The sequence below is a fragment of the Balaenoptera ricei genome, chromosome 21 (genome assembly GCF_028023285.1).
Source record: "Balaenoptera ricei isolate mBalRic1 chromosome 21, mBalRic1.hap2, whole genome shotgun sequence".
NCBI classification, from domain to species: domain Eukaryota; kingdom Metazoa; phylum Chordata; class Mammalia; order Artiodactyla; family Balaenopteridae; genus Balaenoptera; species Balaenoptera ricei.
In genome coordinates, this window is record NC_082659.1 from 13,099,739 (window position 1) to 13,119,386 (window position 19,648).

General features: G+C 43.6%; 1 protein-coding gene across 2 annotated transcripts in view; it reads right to left on the minus strand.

The window, feature by feature from the left end:
• Positions 1–16,081: 16,081 nt before the first annotated feature.
• ENPP6 (ectonucleotide pyrophosphatase/phosphodiesterase 6) overlaps positions 16,082–19,648 on the minus strand; it is a 116,633-nt gene continuing 113,066 nt past the window's right edge. For both annotated transcript variants that reach the window (XM_059909250.1, XM_059909247.1), the window contains exon 8: positions 16,082–18,234. In XM_059909250.1, the coding sequence (XP_059765233.1) occupies positions 18,029–18,234 (206 nt within the window). In that variant the 3' untranslated portion in view covers positions 16,082–18,028. The remainder of the gene's footprint in view (positions 18,235–19,648) is intronic.

Below are 19,648 nucleotides of genomic sequence, written 5' to 3' on the forward strand. Positions count from 1 at the left end.
CCCACTGCCTCCTTAATTTGCCCATCCTAAACATTTGACACATGTTTGTTCAACAAATGAATGAACACGTGTCCGAATGACCACATCTAGAAGATGCCTCCCTATTATTACGCTGTCTTGCATTAGAAGAAAGGTGTGCTAAGTGTTTGAGATTCTTTTTTTTTATCATGGTTACTTCAAAGGGTTGAAGTTTTCTTCTTTCCATTACCTCTGGCTATAACTTATTGACAACTTCAGCCTAAAATAGTATCTAGCAGCTTTTCACTGTGCCTGTTTGGGGAACTTCCTGATGGCACATTTCAGAAGGTGAATTACTTATAAATGCCCCTTGCTCCGTGTCTTAAACAGGTGTCTGCTTTCTGCTATCTTTTACGGTTATTGAAGGCACTAAAGGTTTAAACCTTGTCTTTTTGACCTGAATCTGAAAATGATGGCTTTCTCCTCGCAGTTCTAATTCTGACACTTGGAGTGACAGAAGAGGGAGCTCCAAGTTAGGTAATCGTGGCCCACCTTTGGGGAAGCTTCTCCTTGCTCTAGGCCCGGATGATGGACGGCTCAGTAACTCTTGAGGATGGAAACGAATCTGCGAGGGAGCAAGGATCCATCGGTGTTGAGCTCCTGGCCGGAGGACCGTCCTGGGTGTGGAGGAGGCGACTGCCAGCATGGGGAGAGAGACCCCAGAGCCCCCGCCTCCAGCGTAACGCCCGGACCTCCCAGGCGGTAGGTCCCCTTGCCAGTGGTGGTGAATGCGTCCTCACCGGCGTCGCCCATCCAGAAAAGGACGTTGTGGTGCAGAGGGAGGGGAAGTAGCAGTCTCTTGAGCCCCCTGGTCCGCACCCTAAGCCCTTCACCCGTGGAGGGCTTCCTTGGTTGTGCCCAACACAGGGAAGAACAGGCCGGGCCCCCTTGCTTCTCCCCTGCGGCAGCGTGCACGCCCTGATCTGTGGTTGCCCGAGAGGCTGATGGAAAGGGAAGGGGAACCCTAAAACCAGGCACAAGATTCAACCGCTCCCAGCTCGTCCTTCTGAAAACCACCGGATCCCAGGACCTTGATGCATGGCCGAAGGGCCGCAAGAAACTGGTGAGACAGAGGCCCTGTCGCAGGTGGAACCGCCCACAGCGCGTGGCCTGGCTCCGCCACTGGGTTTGCACAAGGCCAGGACAACCGGTCAGTTCAGGGAAGGCCATCACCTGTGCCCTCAGTCAGCGGGCCGCTGGCGCAAGGCCCCTTTCCCCCTGTCCCTCACCCCTGCTGACATCCACACACACCGATGGTCTAAAACTTTGCAGGAGAACCCTTGGATTTTTCTTCCTGGGAAGGTCTTCTAATGTTCACCCTGGCTTTCTCCTCTCGATTTAGAGAGACAGTGAGAACCACAGAATTCAAGTTATTCCCTGAAGGACGGAGCCGGGATGGGAACTCCGGCCCATCCTCCTGCTACCGCATCAACAGACCACATCTACCAGCCGAAATGTGGTCCCCTGGCCACACCCCCTTTTTGTCATATAACTGCTCCCTTTCTTCTTCCAAATGACAAGGGCTTTTATTTTATTTGGTCATTTATAGTTTTTACAATAATGCTAAATTAACATTCAGAATTCTGACAAAGAAACAAAATAGCAGATAAACCAAAAGCACAGCATTTATGTTCTTATTATTTTTATCACTAATTATTTTATTATCATACTTAAACTATTTCTTTAAAAATTATTTTAAAATTATTACATTATTATCATTAATTAGTTTTGATTGGTGTAAAATTTGCTTAACATAAATTTAACCATTTTCAAGGGAGCGACTCAGTGGCATTTGGTACAATCACAATGTTGTGCGACCATCACCTCTATGGATTCCAAACCATTTTCATCAGCCCCAAAGGAGCCCCCATACCCACTGGCAGTCCCCCTCTCCCCTTCCTTCTTCTCCTTGGCCTCTGGCAACTATTAATCTGATTTCTGTCCCTATGGATTTACCTATATTTGATATTTCATATGAATGGAATCACACAATATGTGATCTTTGTGCCTGACTTTTTCGTTAATTATTTTAAAGCACCGTTTTCTACTTTAAGAAGTAGATAAAGTAGAAAACATTAAACTTAGTAGGATTATTGTGTTCACTCCTTAGTAGACTTTCATGTTCAAGGCTGTGGTGGTATTTTATTTATTCTTTTTAAATAAATAAATTTATTTATTTATTTATTTATTTGTTTGTTTGTTTTTGGCTGCGTTGGGTCTTCGTTGCTACGTGCGGGCTTTGTCTAGTTGCAGTGAGCGGGGGCTACTCTTCGTTGTGGTGCGTGTGCTTCTCATTGCAGTGGCTTCTCTTGTTGTGGAGCACGGGCTCTAGGCGTGCAGACTTCAGTAGTTGTGGCACGCGGGCTCAGTAGTTGTGACTCGCGGGCTCTAGAGCACAGGCTCAGTATTTGTGGTGCAGGGGTAAGTTGCTCCGCGGCATGTGGTATCTTCCCGGACCAGGGCTCGAACCCGTGTCCCTGCATTGGCAGGTGGATTCTCAACCACTGTGCCACCAGGGAAGTCCCTTTTTTTTTTTTTTTAAACCATGCTGTACTTTACATCCCCAGGACTAATTTGTCTTATAACTGGAAGTTTGTTCCTTTTGACCCCTTCACCCATCCCCCACTCCCCACCTCTAGCAACCCCCAATCTCTTCTCCACATCTGTGAGTTCATTTTTTTTTAAGATGCCACACATAAATGAGATCATTCAGTATTTGTCTTTATCTGGCTTATTTCCCTTAACATAATGCCATCAAGGTCTATTGAGGTCCAAAAAATAAACAAATATTTCCTTTATCCTTGATGCAACCCTCTGCCTGGGCAAACTAGCACCACTGCCTTATATGTATTTTATTACTATTATTATTATTATTATTATTAATATACTTTATTTTTAGAACAGTTTTAGATTCACAGGAAAATTAAGCAGATAGTACAGAGAGTTAGTACAGAGAGTGTATAGGAATATACTACCCTACGCCCTTCACACAATTTCCCTTATCGTTAACATCTTACAGTTAATTGTACAGTTAATTAATGTTAATTAATTGTACAGTTAATTGTACAATTAATGAGCCAGTATCAATACATCATTATTAAAATCCATAGTTTATTCAGATCTCCTTAGCTTTTACCTAATGTCCTTCTTCTGTTCTAGGATCCCATCCAGGATGCCACATTACATAGAGATGTCATGTCTCCTTAGACTCCTTGTAGCTGGGACAGTTTCTCAGACTCTCCTCGTTTTTGAGGACCTTGGCAGTTTCAAGGAGGACTGGTCAGGTTTATCATAGGATACCCCGTTACTGGGATTTGTCTGATGTTTTTCTCACTATGAGACTGGTGTTACAGGTTTTTGAAAGGAAGGTCACAGATGTAAAGTGCCATTTTCGTCACATCATATTAAGGGTACAGATCAACATAATTTATGACTGTTGATCTTGACGTTGGTCACCTCGCTAAAGCAGTGTTTGTCAGGTTTCTCCACTGTAAAGTTACTCTTTGTCCATCCCTTCCTGACTTTTAAATTTCAAAAAATCTTACACCCGTGACTAGATTGCGCTGCTTATGTAACCAAGTGGATGCTTTGTGTAGACACAGCCTTGAAGGTTTGCGTGGCCTTGCTGTCTGTTCTGTAGTGCAATGGTCCAAATGGAGGCAAACATATTCAGAGGTTGTGTGTGCCCCAAACTGCAGCTGCGGTGCTGAACACGGGGAACGAACCACATTGACAGGAGAACCAAAGTTTCTGCTGGAACGCTGGACACTTCCTGGGAACAGCCAGCAGTTCTTCTCTGCTTGAATACTTATTTAAAACTCTTCCCCGTTTTATCAGTCATGGAATCACAGCCAGTATGAGCAAAAGCAGGAATGCAGGAGCAAATAACAGAGTCAAAGTTCATGTAGTCATTCAACAAACGTTCTTACAATGGGCCCGACATTCAGCAAGGGCACTTCATCTGGATAATTAAGCTCCCTGTGACAAACAGGGATTGTCCTTCTGCAGTGTCACAAACAATGCTTAACAAAGCGAGGGAATCCATTTAATACATGGTGTATAATGGAAAGCCCAAAAGTATAGCTGCAAAACCTATGAAAATAGTCATGCTGTTGTTTCCATGAAAATTCAAGTAATGAGGGACTAACTCAAGGCTCTTGACACTGAGATTTAGGAATAAACCTTTGCCTGGATGTTTACAGTTAGAGATAAAGGGTAACAAGGTCGATTTGGATGGTGGAGAGATTATGCCCAAGGTCCCCTTCACTATACTTGGTGATACCTCCAGAGTTCTTTGGTGAAAAACTGGAACTTAGTACTTGCCATTCATAAAAACTTCTGAAAAGAGAGGACAGTAGGCACCCCTCCTTATCAAATAAGACTGAGAGGGAATTGAATAAAGTTAACTGTGTAATTGGAGACTTTGCACAATTATGTGGAAAATAACTTTCTGGGCCAGGAGCTTCAAATGCAGCACATCACTCCACTGGCCCACGCTTTGGCTACAGCACCAGAGCATGGGAGCGGGGGGAGAGGGGAGGGAGGGCAGAGTATGTGGAGGAAGAGGATGTCTGGCAGCTAGGCTGGGTAGTTGGTGTCTTGGGGGAGGTCATTCTAGGGCTCATTTGAAGGCACAGGTGACAGGTGACGAGCAGCAGACAAAAGCCATTGAATAGTAAACACACTTAGAAAGGTGGTCGAGAGGAAGACAAAAAACACCAACCTGATGGCTGATTATCACCACCCTGATCATCACAGTATGATTAACTTGTACAGGGCATTCTGGTCTCCAATGGCTGTCATATCCATTTTCTCAATAGATCTTTAAGAATGGGGATTTAAAATTGGTCAGTTCCTCTGAGTGACGTAACTGTTACGAACTGAATGTTTGGTATCTGCCCCGAATTCATATGTTGAAGCCCTAACCCCCTAACGTGACTGGAATGAAATGTAGCCTCTGAGGAAGGAACTAAGGTCAAATGAGATCATAAAGGTGAGGCCCTGATCCAGTAGGATTAGTGCCCTTGTAGTAAGAGTCATCTGAGAGCTTGCTTTTTCTCTCTCTTCCGGTACAGACACGCCGAGGAAAGGCCACATGAGGTCACAGTAGGAAGGTGGCCATGTGCAAGCCAGGAAGAAAGCCCTCACCGGAAACTGAACTGGCTAGAAACTTCGTCTTGGACTTCTGGCCAATGTCTGTTGTTTAAGCCACCCGGCCTGGTATTTTGTTGTGGCAGCCCAAGCAGACTAAGACATTAGAGGCAGATGGAGCCTTTCAGCTGGAGCTTCAGGACTATGCCGTACTCGCCACCGGAGGTGAGGAACTAGGCTCAGAGACTTAAGTCAAAACCTTACATTGGGGTACTTTGCAGTCACTGCCCAAGACATGTTTCAGTCTCCTTGGAGAGGGTGAAATGAGCACTGTGGTGGCTTTCGGTTAATGTCTCTGGTCCACCCGGTAGGGGGACCGGCTTATCTGGGTTTGTCAGGTTTCATCACTGTGAGCCCACCTCTGTCCCTGGCAAACCCAGACAGCTGGTCACCCTGCCACCCAGTAATCTGCCCTGCATATCTTCATTTTAAGCACCTGGTTTATGAATAATCTGGATTCTTTTTAGTCTGAAATTACTAACTGACCTTAGAGTGGGTCTCTCTGCCTGCTCCCGTAGGGCGTTCTAATGACGGAGCGGGCTGCAGCCACAGCTCCGCTGGGAACCACCTTAACATACCAAGGTCAGGTATTTGTCAGGAAACCAGAAAGGCCATTGCTACCATCTAGTGATCCAGTAACACCATTGCTCTCATCGGCTGGTCACACTAACTCTGCAGAAAGCAAAATGCCCCAAAAGCTGGGACTTGGGACCAGAGAAAATTATGGTAGAAAAATTGGAAAGCTCCCAGGCTTGTGGGCGAGTTGGGGGATTCCTGAAGAGGAGTTCCTGGGAGAAACTGAGTTGCATCAGGGTCCCTAAGGCCTGGCTCTAATGCTCGGAGCAGGAAGGACGCTCCTGGAGAGGGGAGCAGGAGAGGGTGGGCTGATCCCATTTCTCGTGGAGTCGCCTTTGGGACTGTCAGCTGCTCCTGTGACTTCTACTAGCTTTGATCTCCAGGACAGGCCAAATGGACCCCTTCCATTTCCTTGAAATGGTAGGATTTATTTATGTCTCTATCATCTCTGTAGACGTGTATGATGTGGGTTTCCAACACTGTGTTTCTTCAGCTGCGCTTTCATAATTTATTCTGCCAGGCTCAGCCTATCCTTGACATACCAAGCCATTAACTTGAAATCAGAAAAGGTCTGTGAGGCCTCTACATTCTTTCCTCTGATTATCAGGCCCTGCGCTAGCTGGAAATAAAGTCACCAGGCTGGAAGAGGAGAAAGAATTGGTCTAAACGGTCATGGAAAAGTCTAAACAGAAGATTTTCTTTCTCTCTCCACTTGGAATGATTTATTTTCATGGTTTTATGAGACTTTAATGAGGAAACCTTATCTCTATGCCTGGTAATTATCAACCAAATTTCCATTTCCTGTCAGAAAATCCACAATAAGTAAAACAACAATGGTGGAATCGGGAGACTCTTTGACCTCTGCGACCTGTACGGCTGAGGAAAACCTCACTGCCACACGGAGGAGGTGACAACGAAACACGTGCGTGACTTCCCTTGTACACCGCTGCTGCAGCCGGGTTGACGTGTAACTCAGTCAGTTTAGTGTAACTCAGTGCAAGCAGACGAAGTTGCCCTGGTCCTTCTGAATGCTACCCCACGACATAGCTGATGAGAACAAAGGAAAGTACAATTTCCCTCTCTATGAGTTAATGTAATTTCTAGTCTGGTAAACAGTTCCTTCTGCTGGATGAATGAGGTCACACCTGAAGCAAAGGCCTGACAAGACGCTACGGACTCTGCATTTTGAAAAGCTGAGTTTTGGGTTTTTTGTTTTGGGGGGTTTCTTTGGCCACAAATCGCAGCTCTTGCCTGTACATAAAGAAGCTACCATTTGGGTCACTCAGTGAACTTGCCATGATTCAAGCCATAAGGATGGATGCTCCCAGGATCTTGGGGTTCAAGCAGAGCGCTTGTCAAACCTCCCAAACCTCTAGGATGGAAGAGGAGCTCAGACGAGCTCACCAGAAAGATGGAGGCCAGTGACAGTGTTAGGATCTTCTTACACCCAGAGCAGCCAGGAAGTCGGAACACATCAAATCTTTATTTTCAGTTCCAGTTTAGTTAACAAGGTGAGAATCTCTTTTTCTTACACTTTTCTCTAGGTGTAAAATTTGTCATGCTCCCAAATAACCTATGGATTTCTTTCTGCTTGTTCTGTCGTTTGAAAAGAATTATGCTCATACTTTATTGTATATTTATTAGCATCTGGGCCAGTGATAAGAGAACCTGCATAAGAATGTAATGACTTACTTTAAAGAAATACTCTTCAAAAAAGTATTTTCAAGTCACTGCAGATAGGACTGGATAGGCTTGTCTCAGGTTCAACAAAGTGAACTCCAGGAGAAAGTGAGATGGCTCTCGTTTGCTCTTGTCCCCCCTAGAGCTGGGTACCAATTCCCTCACCCCACATCTGCATCCCTCCCGTTCTTCCCTCCCCCACAGGGGTAGGTTGGAGCAGGATACCAGAAGACAGAGCTGCTCTATAGCACGGGAGTGGCCACCAGCTTCAGACATCGCTGCTATTTTTATTATCTTTTCAGTGGTTAATTAATTTATACCCTTTGCCTCTATATATTGGAGGTGTATTCATGTCTGGCAGGCTTTTTGGGCTAATGAATGAGCTGGGTCAGGCCTTTTTTTCCTCCTCTTTTCTCCCTTGAGGAGCCATTACAATTTAATCACCCTGTTAAGATCACAGTGAAGAACGGGGCTCTTGACACACCAGAATTAGCCAGAAGGAGCACACACCAAGATCAAGCACTTCTGTAAATTAAGACCCAGATGGTACACTGATCTAGAACCATACTGTCCAATAGAAATATAATGTGAGTCACAGAAGAAAATTAAAATTTTCTGGTAACCTTATTTACAAAAGAAAAATGAAACAAGTGAAATTCATTTTAATATATTTTAGTTCACAAAGTATTTCCAAAACATTACTATTTCCACAGTTATTGGATAAATTAGCATTTATCCAATGTAAAAATACTAATTAAATCTTTTCTACTTTTTTGCATTAAATCTGTGAAATCTGGTGTGTCTTTTATTCTTATATTAAATCTCAGTTCGGACGAGCCACATTTTAAGTTCTCAGTAGCCACATGTGGCTAGCGGCTACCCGATTACACAGCATGAATACACAATATTTCTCTGCTCCAACTAACTACACAACCTCAGTCACTTACCACTTGCTGTGCTGGGTACACTAGTGACTTAGTAATGGTGTGGAGTCGGCCCCAGAAAATTCTGCTTCCCCTGTTCTCTCCACTATCCATTCTGAAGCAGAATTTAGAACAAGGGTTATAATTCAGATAGGCCCAGCCCATCTCTGCCTTCAGAGAATTATGCGTTAGTTCACCTGCAGCCTGTAAAATTTAGAGCCCTGATTCTCAGAGTTGGGGCTGCAGAAGAATCAGCTTAGTTAAATTCAGATTACTGGGCAGAACTCCATGCCAATCGATGATGGTTTCTGGAGGTAAGGCCTGGAAATCACCGCTCATCAAAATCACCAGGTGATTTTAATTCTCCCTGAACTTTGAGAACCACAGACCCTCGAACAACATATGACGGGGTTTCTCTAGGAACTTCTGGTTGCTACTAATCCAGGCCTTTGTTCGGCTTCACGCGGCAACTCACATCACACTGGTCCCAGGCCCAGGGCGCCTGCTGGGAAGGCTGTCGGTCAATTTCCGCCCTGCAGGTTATCGTGGCCCGGCTCTCAGCCAGTTGCATCCGGAGACCTGTATAACACCCACGACAACTGAGATACATCTCTGGGATGTATTTTTAAGACTCCAACTCTCCTTTTTGAACTTCTACCCTCTATTTTTGTGTGTGCCAACATAGCTGGGCATGTGCAACACATTATGCTTATACAACCACCGTCCCCAGGGGCTTTCAGGATGTTTATAAACATCTTGTCATTAATCTTCATGGCACCCTTGTAAAGTAAATAACTAGTGAGATTGTCTTTATCTGGCAGGAGGGAAATTGAGGCGTTCGAGAGTTGATGTGTGAAGAAAATTGGGGTCTACGGTATAAACGGTTTGTTAAACCACTTCTCTTTTTGGTGGCCACCGTGTGCCTTCCCTTCCCTGACCACTGAGCTCTGCCATGGTCATGGAAACCCATTTGGAAACACTTCCGATAGAAACATCTTCCTGGACGTGTGCCAACTTCCTGCCTCGGGTGAAGAGAGAGGATCCTTCTATGTCTATGTTGGGAGACTTCAGGTGGGAGGTATGTTCTTCTGTTTTGTATTTATTTGGAAAGGAATGATCTCTAGATCCCAATTCCCAGGAACCAAGGGGTAAGCATTTGAAATGAAGGGTGGTATCTTGCCGTGCTTACGTCCTCTTGCTCCTCAGCAGAGCTGGCGGAATATGATTAATTCAGGGCTCCCTGGGTGCCCCGAGTCCCCCATAGGGACCTCTGGGTGCACATTTCCTCATGTGGCCCCAAGGCCGTTTCTGTCTGTAGACTTGAGGAATCTTTCTGTCAAGAGAGACAGATGTGTGTGTATAACCACCTCTGGAGAAGGTGTCCTTTAAAAAAGATTTTTAAATTGCTCTCTTTTGGCTGCCTGATAATCCTCTTTCAAAACATATACCTTAATACATTTATTTTTTTATGTGTGTTTTCATAGCATAATTTTGTTCTTTTTATTTTAAAGCTCTATTTTTTTCAATTACAAATTCATTATAGAAAATTTGTAATATATAGAAAATATAAAGAGGAAAATCAAAATCACCTATAATCCTACCACCCCCAGAAATAAGAAATACCTTATACTATTTTGGTGTAATTTTTTAAGGTTTTTTTCCTGGCTTTTGTTTTTTTGGGGGGGTACATATTTGAGAGGACATGTGGGAAGTGGTATTTAAAAAATCACAACATGGGTACTAGGAATACTACTGGATATATAATTGTTTCTAAGTCTTTTTAGCAGTTAGAGCTAGAAAATATGTATTTAAAGATAAAATCCCTAAGAGTTTTTATTGACATTTCTTTTTTTTTACTTTCCACATCACTTTTTGAAAATTATAATTTTTTTAATTGAAGTATAGTTGGTGTACAGGATTATATGTTACAGGTGTACAATATAGTGATTCACAATTTTTAAAGGTTATACTCCATTTATAGTTATTATAAAAATGGGATATATTCCCCATGTTGTACAATGATATTTCTAATTCAAGTTCAGGACATAGGAGTTTTATTTACCCTCTTCCAGTTTATGTCTGCATCTCTTTTCTTCCACTCTGCAAATCCTGGTTCTCAATGACACAGGAATGATATAATTAGAATATCCCATATTAACTCTCATGCTTTACTCTACATTACTTACACAATAGTTTCAGGACAAGAGTACAGATATTCCCACCACCAATAAGACTACTGACAAGAGTTAATTTTTTTTTGTGCAAAGTCTCTCCCCATTTATCTCCCCTCCATTTAAAAAGTTATACCATATCTACATTGCCAAAGCACATAGACACTGCACACTGCCCTCTCTCCCTTGTTCTGTAGTAACTGTTTATTTCATGTTCATCACTAAGCCTTATGTCCATGTGTCCTTGGTCAGTTTGGTTGTCTGAAGCTTGTTCTCTAATAGATTCATCAGAAAAGACTCGTGGGCACAGTATTTCCTAAATTCTTTCCTATTGATAACAATTTGAACCTTTCATACTTGAAAGTCAGTTTTGCTGGATATAAAAATCCTTGACTAGCATTTTCTTTTCATCAGTATCTCAAATATATTAGTCCATTTTCTTCTGTCCTATTGTGTTGGAGAAGGCATTTTTATTATAAATCACTTCCTCTTTTTGCTTAGATGCCCAAAGGATTTTTTCTTGGTCTTAAAATCCAGTAATTTGTGGGTTTGATATTCGTGGTTCTGGTTGACAGTCTCAGATATGTGAAGTATTCTTTCAGTATATAGTGTTAGTTTTTCTCTTTTTAATTTCAAAAAAGTTTCCTTGCATTACAGTTTTAATATTTATTCTATTCCTTTGCTTTGGTTTTCTTCTTCTTGGATTCATGTTACTATATATTCAGCGTTCTTTACTTGTCTTCAGTATCTGTCACTTTCTCTTGAGTCTTTTTTTTTAATCTCTTAATTTTGATTTTTTAACCCTTCCTTTTACCTTATATTCCTCCTAAAGCATTATCTGTTGTGATTATTAACTCTCTGGTCCATCTAGCTTAGATTTTATTTCTGAAATTATTTTTATCTCTTACTCTTTCTTTAGTTCAACCCTTTCTGCCTTCTTATAATTTGATTTATGTTGTTCTTTCGTATTGTTTTCTTAATGTATTTTGGCTCATCTTGAAATAGTAAGTCATGGTTTCAGTCTGCTTGGTGATCAGGTCTTTCTGGCATGATTTCACTGATTGTTGGACTTTTATTCTGCTCCTTATTATCATTTAAAAATAGTATCTTAATATGGACTTTGACTTCAATACTTTTTACATTTTTATTTGAAATCAGTTTTTCTAAACTTTAGAAGGAGATGTGGTTCAGGATAGTCTTTCTGATTTTATATGGTATCTTCTTCTTTTGTTTTCATGTGTATTAAAAAATATGACATTTCTGGCTAGAAATTCCTGGCTCTCTTTTTTTCTGACATGCTTATCTGGACCTTCTCTTTCTTTCATCTCTATTGTCCCTTTCTTGCTGGATTTTGATTTAACTTTCAGCAGCGTCTCCTCAGTTTAGGGTCTTGTCCCAGCACTGAGACCTAACTGGTCAGTTTCAAGGGCTTCTAGTGGATAGACTGCCCTCCACTGGGAGTGGAGGGGTCCTTCTGAACACCACCTGGTTCTGGAATATGGTGGAAATTCAGCTCCTGCCTGTCCTGCAGACACCATACTGAAGCCAGACTTTCCTAAGCAGCAGAAGGGCAGGGGTGCAAACACAGCTATTCCAGGAAGGGGATTTTGTAAACACCGCTTTCCTCCCTCTGAAGGCTTTTCTCCACTTCCTCCTGTCATCCACTCCTCACTTCTCAGTAGCAAAGGCAGATCAGACTCAGAAGGCATGGGAGGGAGGGAGCCGGTGACTGGGACTCTTCCTCCTTCTCCACATGCTACGTCTTGAGCGTCCAAGGCTCTGAACCCCCTTCTGCTGTCTCTTCCAAGCCGTAGGGAGATGACAGTACAGGCTTGTGTTAGCATCTTGTTGAAAAGTCGAATTAAGCATGGTGAAGACAGGGCTCATTTATCTTTTCTTCCTTTCTTCCCATCTGCTGCACTTCCTTGTGTTCATGGCTAAAGAGGGGGCCTGTTGAAATGTTGAAAAAGAAACCCCTGCCCTCTGGATTCCGTGTCACACATTAGTCATTTGTCAAATCCTTCTACTTTCTACAAAATGTTTCCTAACTCTGGCTTTTCCAACCCATTGCTACTGTGAAAAGCTCTGTCCAAATTTAGGTGACCTGACCAGAGTGTCCTAACCTTTGCCCCTCCTTCCTTCCTTCCTTCCTTCCATAATTCATTCATTTCATCAGGCAATTATCAACTATTTTGTGCCAGACTTTGTTGGTGCTGCAGATTTGGTTTGGAGACTCCAAAAAAGAAGATTCAATCCTGGCATTCTGCTTAGCTTACAGCCTAGTTGGAGAACACTTGACAACAAATTATTACAAGGCAATGTGACTTGCTTTGCAATAAACGAAACAAGAAAAGAATGTGAAAGCACAAAAGCCTTACAGAGAATCTAGGCTCTGAAGGATAAATGAAAGTTTGCTAGATGGAGAGTGGGAAAGTCCATCCCAGACATGGGGCCAACGTTAAGAGAGTTGACAATGGCACATTCAGGGGCTAAGCTGAGAAATTTGAGATGCAGCATTGAGAGATGTAGGGGGAAGTCAAACTGTAGAAAAGGATGGGAAGCAGAATTTGGAATTTAACTCCATAGGAAAGAGAGACAAGGGTGGTTTTTTAACCAGGTCAGTAATGTGATCAGCCTTGCTTTTGCTGCCAGATAATCCCGCAGGCCAGGCAAAGAGCCGACAGGCGTGGGGACATCAAATGGCCAAGAGCAAGATCCCAGAGGAGGCAGTGGGTGAGGTTCCTGACACCAGCTCCTCTGCTCTAGAGCTGATGCCTTCTTTCAGTAACAGGTGTTACTCCTGTTTTCTCTGAAATTCTCTCCATGCATTGCCCATAGCAACTGGAACGTTTTGTTCTACAGAAATGAGAATTCAACTGTGTTCAAAAATGGAAGAAATGACATATGGAACTATATTCAATATCTTGTAATAAACCATAATGGAAAAAAATGGAAGAAAGGAAATGACTCTATTGTGAGTTCTGTGAGGACAGTAATGGTCTTTTTTCCTCTGTGCATCCCCAAAACATAGCCCAGTACCTGGTGTGAAGGAGGAGCTCAAGAAATCTTTGATGAACTAGATTGACTACTCCAAAAGCAATTTGAAGGGTGTATTAGTTTCCTGTAACAAATTACCAGAAATTGGGTGGCTTAAAACAACAGAAATGGATTCTCACACGGTTCTGGAAGCGAGAAGTCTGAAATCAAGGTGTCAGCAGTGCCGTGCTCCCTCTAAAGGCTCTAGGGGAGGATCCTTACTTGCCTCTTCCAGCTACTAGTATTTTGATGGGTGGGGTTGCATGCGGCTGGTGTAGAGAGTGTACAGCCAGGGGGCCTAACCTGGTCAAGAGGAGTGTAAGGAAACATTTAGCCCGAGTTCTAAGGCAAGGGGACACTTACTAGATGAGGATGGGGGTACTAATCAAGGAGGAGAAAGTGATGTGAGGGAAGTGCCCTAAGGCAAGAAGAGCTTACAGAGTGAAAGGGAGAGTGACATGAGATCAGGTAGAGAGAAGGGCGGACATGGTGCCAGCCCCGATGAAGCTACAGGTGTGAGATTAAGACGGGGGGAGTCAATGTCGGGCTTTGGGCAGGGACGTGACCTGGTCTGACTTGCATTTGAGAGAGACCCTCAAATGGAAGAGAGGAGAACGAGCTGGAGCCAGCCCTAGGCATCTCAAGGAAGCCTGTCAGGAAGCCCACACACAATGATACGCAGAGCTTCTGGCTGGGATGCCGGTGAGAAGGGGCATGTGGGCTGTTACTGGTTTCCAGGGTGAAGCCGTAAGGACGCTCTGGGAGAGACTGAGTACATTTGAGTGGTAACATTGGCTACAGATTGGACTCAGGATGCCACAGGGATCGTGGTTATTGCATTTTCATGGAATATTCCAAATAGGCAAATCTGTAGAGACAAAGTGCAGCTTACAGGTTGCCTGGGAGCCGGGTGGGGGGAAAGGGGGAGTGAGTGCTAACATGCTCGTGGATATGGAGTTTCTTTTTGGGGTGATAAAAATGTTCTAAAGTTGATTGTGGTGATGGTTGCACAACTCTGTGGCTCTACTGATGCTGTTAAACTGATACTTTAGAGGGAAGGACTGCATGTGAATTGAATCTCGATAAAACTGTTTTATTTTTAAAAAGTAAATATGCTTAGTATATTTAAAATCTAATCTCCTTCCTTCCTTCCTTCCTTCCATCCATCTGTCAAGTTTATAAGCTTGAGATGGAATATGCTTAGTCCATGAAATGAAGTATAATTATATTGTCAGCTGGGTGATAAGAAAAAATAACAACCCAAAAAGGAAAGGTTTGTTTAATTTGAGGAACTACAGACAAAGAGAGAGAATATCTGCTGTGTAAGCAAGTCTCCTCAGTGATATTCATTCTTTTTCTCATTCAACACATATTTATGGGACATTTATGAAACATTTGAGGTACTGCACTAGGTGCTATTTTATGATTTCAAAGCAACACACAAGCATAACTTCCATAGCAGAGCCCTGAGACCAAGTTTCCCATGTTTTATAACCAGGCTGTCAAGGCTACCATCTCTCTTCCTCCTAGTAAGTAGTTTACAAGAGCTGACTTTGGTCTATCACAGATTGCTTACAAAGATTAAACACACTGTCACATTTGGAAATCTCTCGATATTTACAGAAATGTAAAACACTTTCACAGAAAATTCATAAAAGAGCTGTGTGTCTTGAACAGTGAGTTTGTCTGATAGCACCGTTGGGGATCTTAGACTCACATGGACTTCAGTGTGGAGAAGCCTCTCCATCACTGGGGCTTACAGAGCCGCTTTGGTTTAAGAAGGGCGGAAATCTGACCCAGCTGGGATCAGTAGCCAATGCCAGCCTGATGGCTCCTGAAAAAAATGGCAGGTTATGAAGTTGCTGTCAGGAGACTCAGGTCTACCAAGGTCAAATCAGAACCCATCTCTCCTGAGAGCAAACCCAGACCTTAGAGTCATGTGACTTAAAAGTGTTGTCCACGCCAGATCCTCTGAACCTGCATCTCTGGAAGACCACATCATGCCTGCAGTACCAGGAAGTTTGCAAACTGCTGTCTGTGGCTGAATTCAGACCTGCTGTGGATTTCCAAGAGCCCTTTAAAAGTAAAGAGAGTTGGGACTTGAGCCCAAGTCTGGGCTCTTGAAGGCTAGAAAGAATTTCCTGGGCCTGCTCTTATTTTAAGTCTTCAGAAGTTAACTGAATTGGGTTCTGGCGATTAGGCCTATGGGCAGGGAAAGTAGCCATTCATCTTATCTTTAATTTAAAGATCATTCCTTTCATCTATCTTCGGTATTTGCAGGTCAGTCCAATTATCTTCCTCCTGGAATTAGCGATGAAGTAGTAAAATCATCCAGGAGAAAAGGTGTGTGTATAGTCCTAGCAGATATTATTCCAATGGAACAAAATGCGTTTAGAGAAAGTAGAATTTTCCTTGGGAAAATGACATAACTTTAAAACAAAAATCAAAAGGAAAAATTCTAGCCAAATAATTAAGCCACTAAAATATATGCATTGCTTTAGGTAAAAAGTTTTTTTCTCCATTCAGTGTCTGAATTTTATTATTTACCAATAGTCATGATTCCAAAACTATCTTATTCTCATTTATCTATGCAAGACTACTTATTGAGTAACTACACTTTGTCAGACAAATATCTGAAATTTTATTATGTAACTTGAAGATGTTAAGGATGAGGGAGGGGAAAAATTGGTAGAACAGAGCAGGAAGGACAAATCCAAGACCGTGTATCTGTTTGTACCCCTCTGGACTTGGATGATCCACTTTTAATTGAATCATTGGGTTTCTTTTAGGTCTCCTTCCTTCACAAGGGAGCACAGTGGGCTGCACTGGATTCATCAGAACCCAGTCCTTTAAGGAGAAAGAAAACTTTGAACAATAGATGCCTATTTCAACAACCGGCGCCAATGTTCTGAAAGCACTAATTGGCTTTCAGCCGGAGAACAAAGGCTGATTTGCCTTTCCAATTGATTCGATGGTCTGCTGGCACTTTAAAAACCCATTACATAAATCCTTAGAAATCTTTTGTGAAGATAAAATTGATATTTTTAAGCAGTGATCCTTTGCTCTCATGATTCAAGGCCCAGGAACGGTTCCCAACCTTCATGAATCAGGGTGAGCACAGATTTTAATTTTTCAAGGTAAACAACACATAAGGGCTTCATCGTCCTGACGAGACCTGATCTTTTGCCTTTTCCTGACAAAAAGCCTCATTTGCAGATGTGCCTCATTTAGTGCAAACTCATTTTTAATGCGATGATATATGTATATGACTCTGATCATACAGAAATGCAGTTATCCCTTGTTTTGCAACAAGAGCTCCTACAGCAAACTTAGAAGACTAAATTAAAAACATTTCGTCTCAGGCTCGGTGCCTCTTCTCCGGGGTTTCTTAAGGTCTCTGAGGTGGCACTTTGACCAAACTGTTTCCTAATCCAGGGGCTAAGTGCTTAGTGATTGGGATCTGACTCCATCACGTTGCCTCCGTTCCCCGTGCCCCACCATTTTCCTTGGAATTCTGGGTCACTCAGGGGTCCACTTTGCTGTGGTGGTTGAATAAGCAGTGCTCCAGGACGCTGGTGCGTCAAACTTACGCTTAATTGCATCACCATTTCAAGCAATGAAGTGAGATTTCTTTAAGTATGTCCACACCATCATCAGCCAGACACCCCTTTCCCCGCCTGTGATGATGTCAGGGGTCGCTAGTGTCTACACTCTGTATGGGGATCCAAAGGGAGGCAGCCTCTGAGTGAGCCTTCCCACAGGCAGACCGTGTGCACGTTCACAGCATGATACGCTACGAGAAGGCTCACAGAAGCCCGTGTCTATTGTAAACTTTTCTGCTCCTTAAGGCAGGGAGAAACTTTTGTGCACTCAGACTTTGGGAAGGAACGCATATCTTTCACTTTGTTCCATGAATCCTGCAGTTCCCATTGATTTTGATTGCTGGGTGGGCCAAGCTAAGATATGCCCTTTCTGGGACTTTGTATAAGGTGAAGAAACCCCACGAGCTGAGTTAGAAATAGCAGCTACTGCTTCACATGGGCCTTTGTCCCAGACGGAAGGAGCAGTACGGGATGGTGGCCGTAGACCCTGAGGGTGGCTCCCGGGTTTAGACAGGGCACAGACAAGGGCCTGCTTTGTGCAGAGCAGGACAGAGAGGGGCCGGGAGTCCACGGAATACCTGCCCAAGGTCTGGTCGCTACAGGGGTAGGCCCTGCTTAGTTCATCTAAGTACATGGAAAGAAAGAAAATAACCTATAGTTGAACAAATGAAAAGCTAGGAGTTTCCTTACCTCCGGAAAAAGCAAAGTGTTCTTGTTTTTGTTTTTGTTTTTTTAAGAAATAGGGACTTTTATGTATAGAACCATCCAAGACTAATATATTTACAATTGTATGGCCTCGATTGAATTGACGAAGCTATTAGTGAAACAGGACACGGCAAGGCCTTCCCCGCGGGGCACACACTGCGCTAGTTCAGGACAGCAGCGCCAGCAGGACCAAGGCCAACGTGCAGGCGCCCGGCCGCGCTGCCAGGGCCGAGCTGGCCGGGTCCTTCAGCATGCACGTCACCCGGGACCAGGACCCGTTGTTGGGCAGGGGGGCGACACCTGCCACGTTGCACATGACGTTGTAGACATCCACGGATCTGATGGGAGCGGCTCTGAAGTTGGATTTGAAATCTGAAAGGGAAAGGCAAGCAAAGGAGTTGTCACGGTCACTCCTGGGCAGGGCAGAGACAGGGATGGAGTCACAATGTGGAGGAATTACATTCAGCATCCAGGCATCTTGGGACTGGAAAATCCGCCTCGTCCGTGGGGCCTGGACAAGGGATTGTGAACCTGCAAGGAGATCTGGAAGGTTCTAAGTTATGATAGGAGGTTGCTTTCTATGGCTCGTGGAGATGTTTCTTTGAAAGACAGATCAGACAACAAACTCTCTCTGTGCATAACTGTGCTTCCCTTGTGACAACAGAGCTTTCCTTGGGGACCCAAGGGCCGTCTGAAGCTGCTCATTTCTGCAAGCACTGCGGAGCCGCTGTGGTCACAGAAGGTTGACTGTCCTGCCGGGCTCCCCAAACCCAATCCAGCTGCATACTCTTCTTCCAGGACACCTATCTGGCAGGGACTGGTTAGCCTAGGTGCTCCCCAGTTCAAGAATGTTTCCCATTTTCCTGCCACATGGAGGTCCCAGGACTGGATGGAACCTGAAATTATATAGTTTCCTCAGTGTGCCTAATTCACAAGCAAAAGCAACGGTCTCCTAAATATGTTTGGAAGATCAGTTGAACATTCCTTGGGAGCCTTTCACTGGCAGATAAAGTAACTTAGCTGTGGGGAAAATAAAGAAACTGGTAGTGGAGTTAGAGACCTGAGTGAAGGCTCAAGGGAGCTCATGAGGGACAGGGCTGTGCCAGACTCCACGGGGACACAGGCCCCCGAGGGCCTGGCTGGCTATTCACAGCTCAGCAAGTAAGGGTGCTGAAGGAGGGACTTCAGTCCAAGGTGGACCCTCTCTTTCTCCACAGGAGGCAGAAAAGATGCTGAATGACAAGTGTTTGTTTAAAGAGTGAGTATGAGACTTTAGTAATATTCATACGCAGCTTCACTTCTAGGTTCCCAACCAGAGCTTCCAACAAAGTACCCAAAACTTAAGAAGCTGAATTCAGGAAGGAGTTTTATCCATCAATAAAGGCCCATGCATGTGACTTTTGTCCCTCTAAAAAAATTTTTTTTAAAACAGGTAGTTTGGGGGCTGTAAAGCCAAGTTTTCTATCTTAGAAAATAATCTTTATAATTGCTCTGCTAAAATGATCACATATACTTGATTTAAAAAGCAAACAAACACCAACAGCAACATAGCCCAGTAGTGTCCACACCAAATTCTACTCTTGTATTAACCCTGAAACTATAAATACAGAAGGAAGCTAGCTATACACTGAAAACTCTGCCACAGTGTATGTTAGACCCAGGGCAACTTCCCAAGTGGCGGGTTTTGCTTATTTTGAAGAATTAAAGTTGAATTCAGTATAAAGAGGTTCACGGGCTCTACAACCAGCCTGTAGCCACTTACTAGCTGGGTAACCTCAGGGGACAG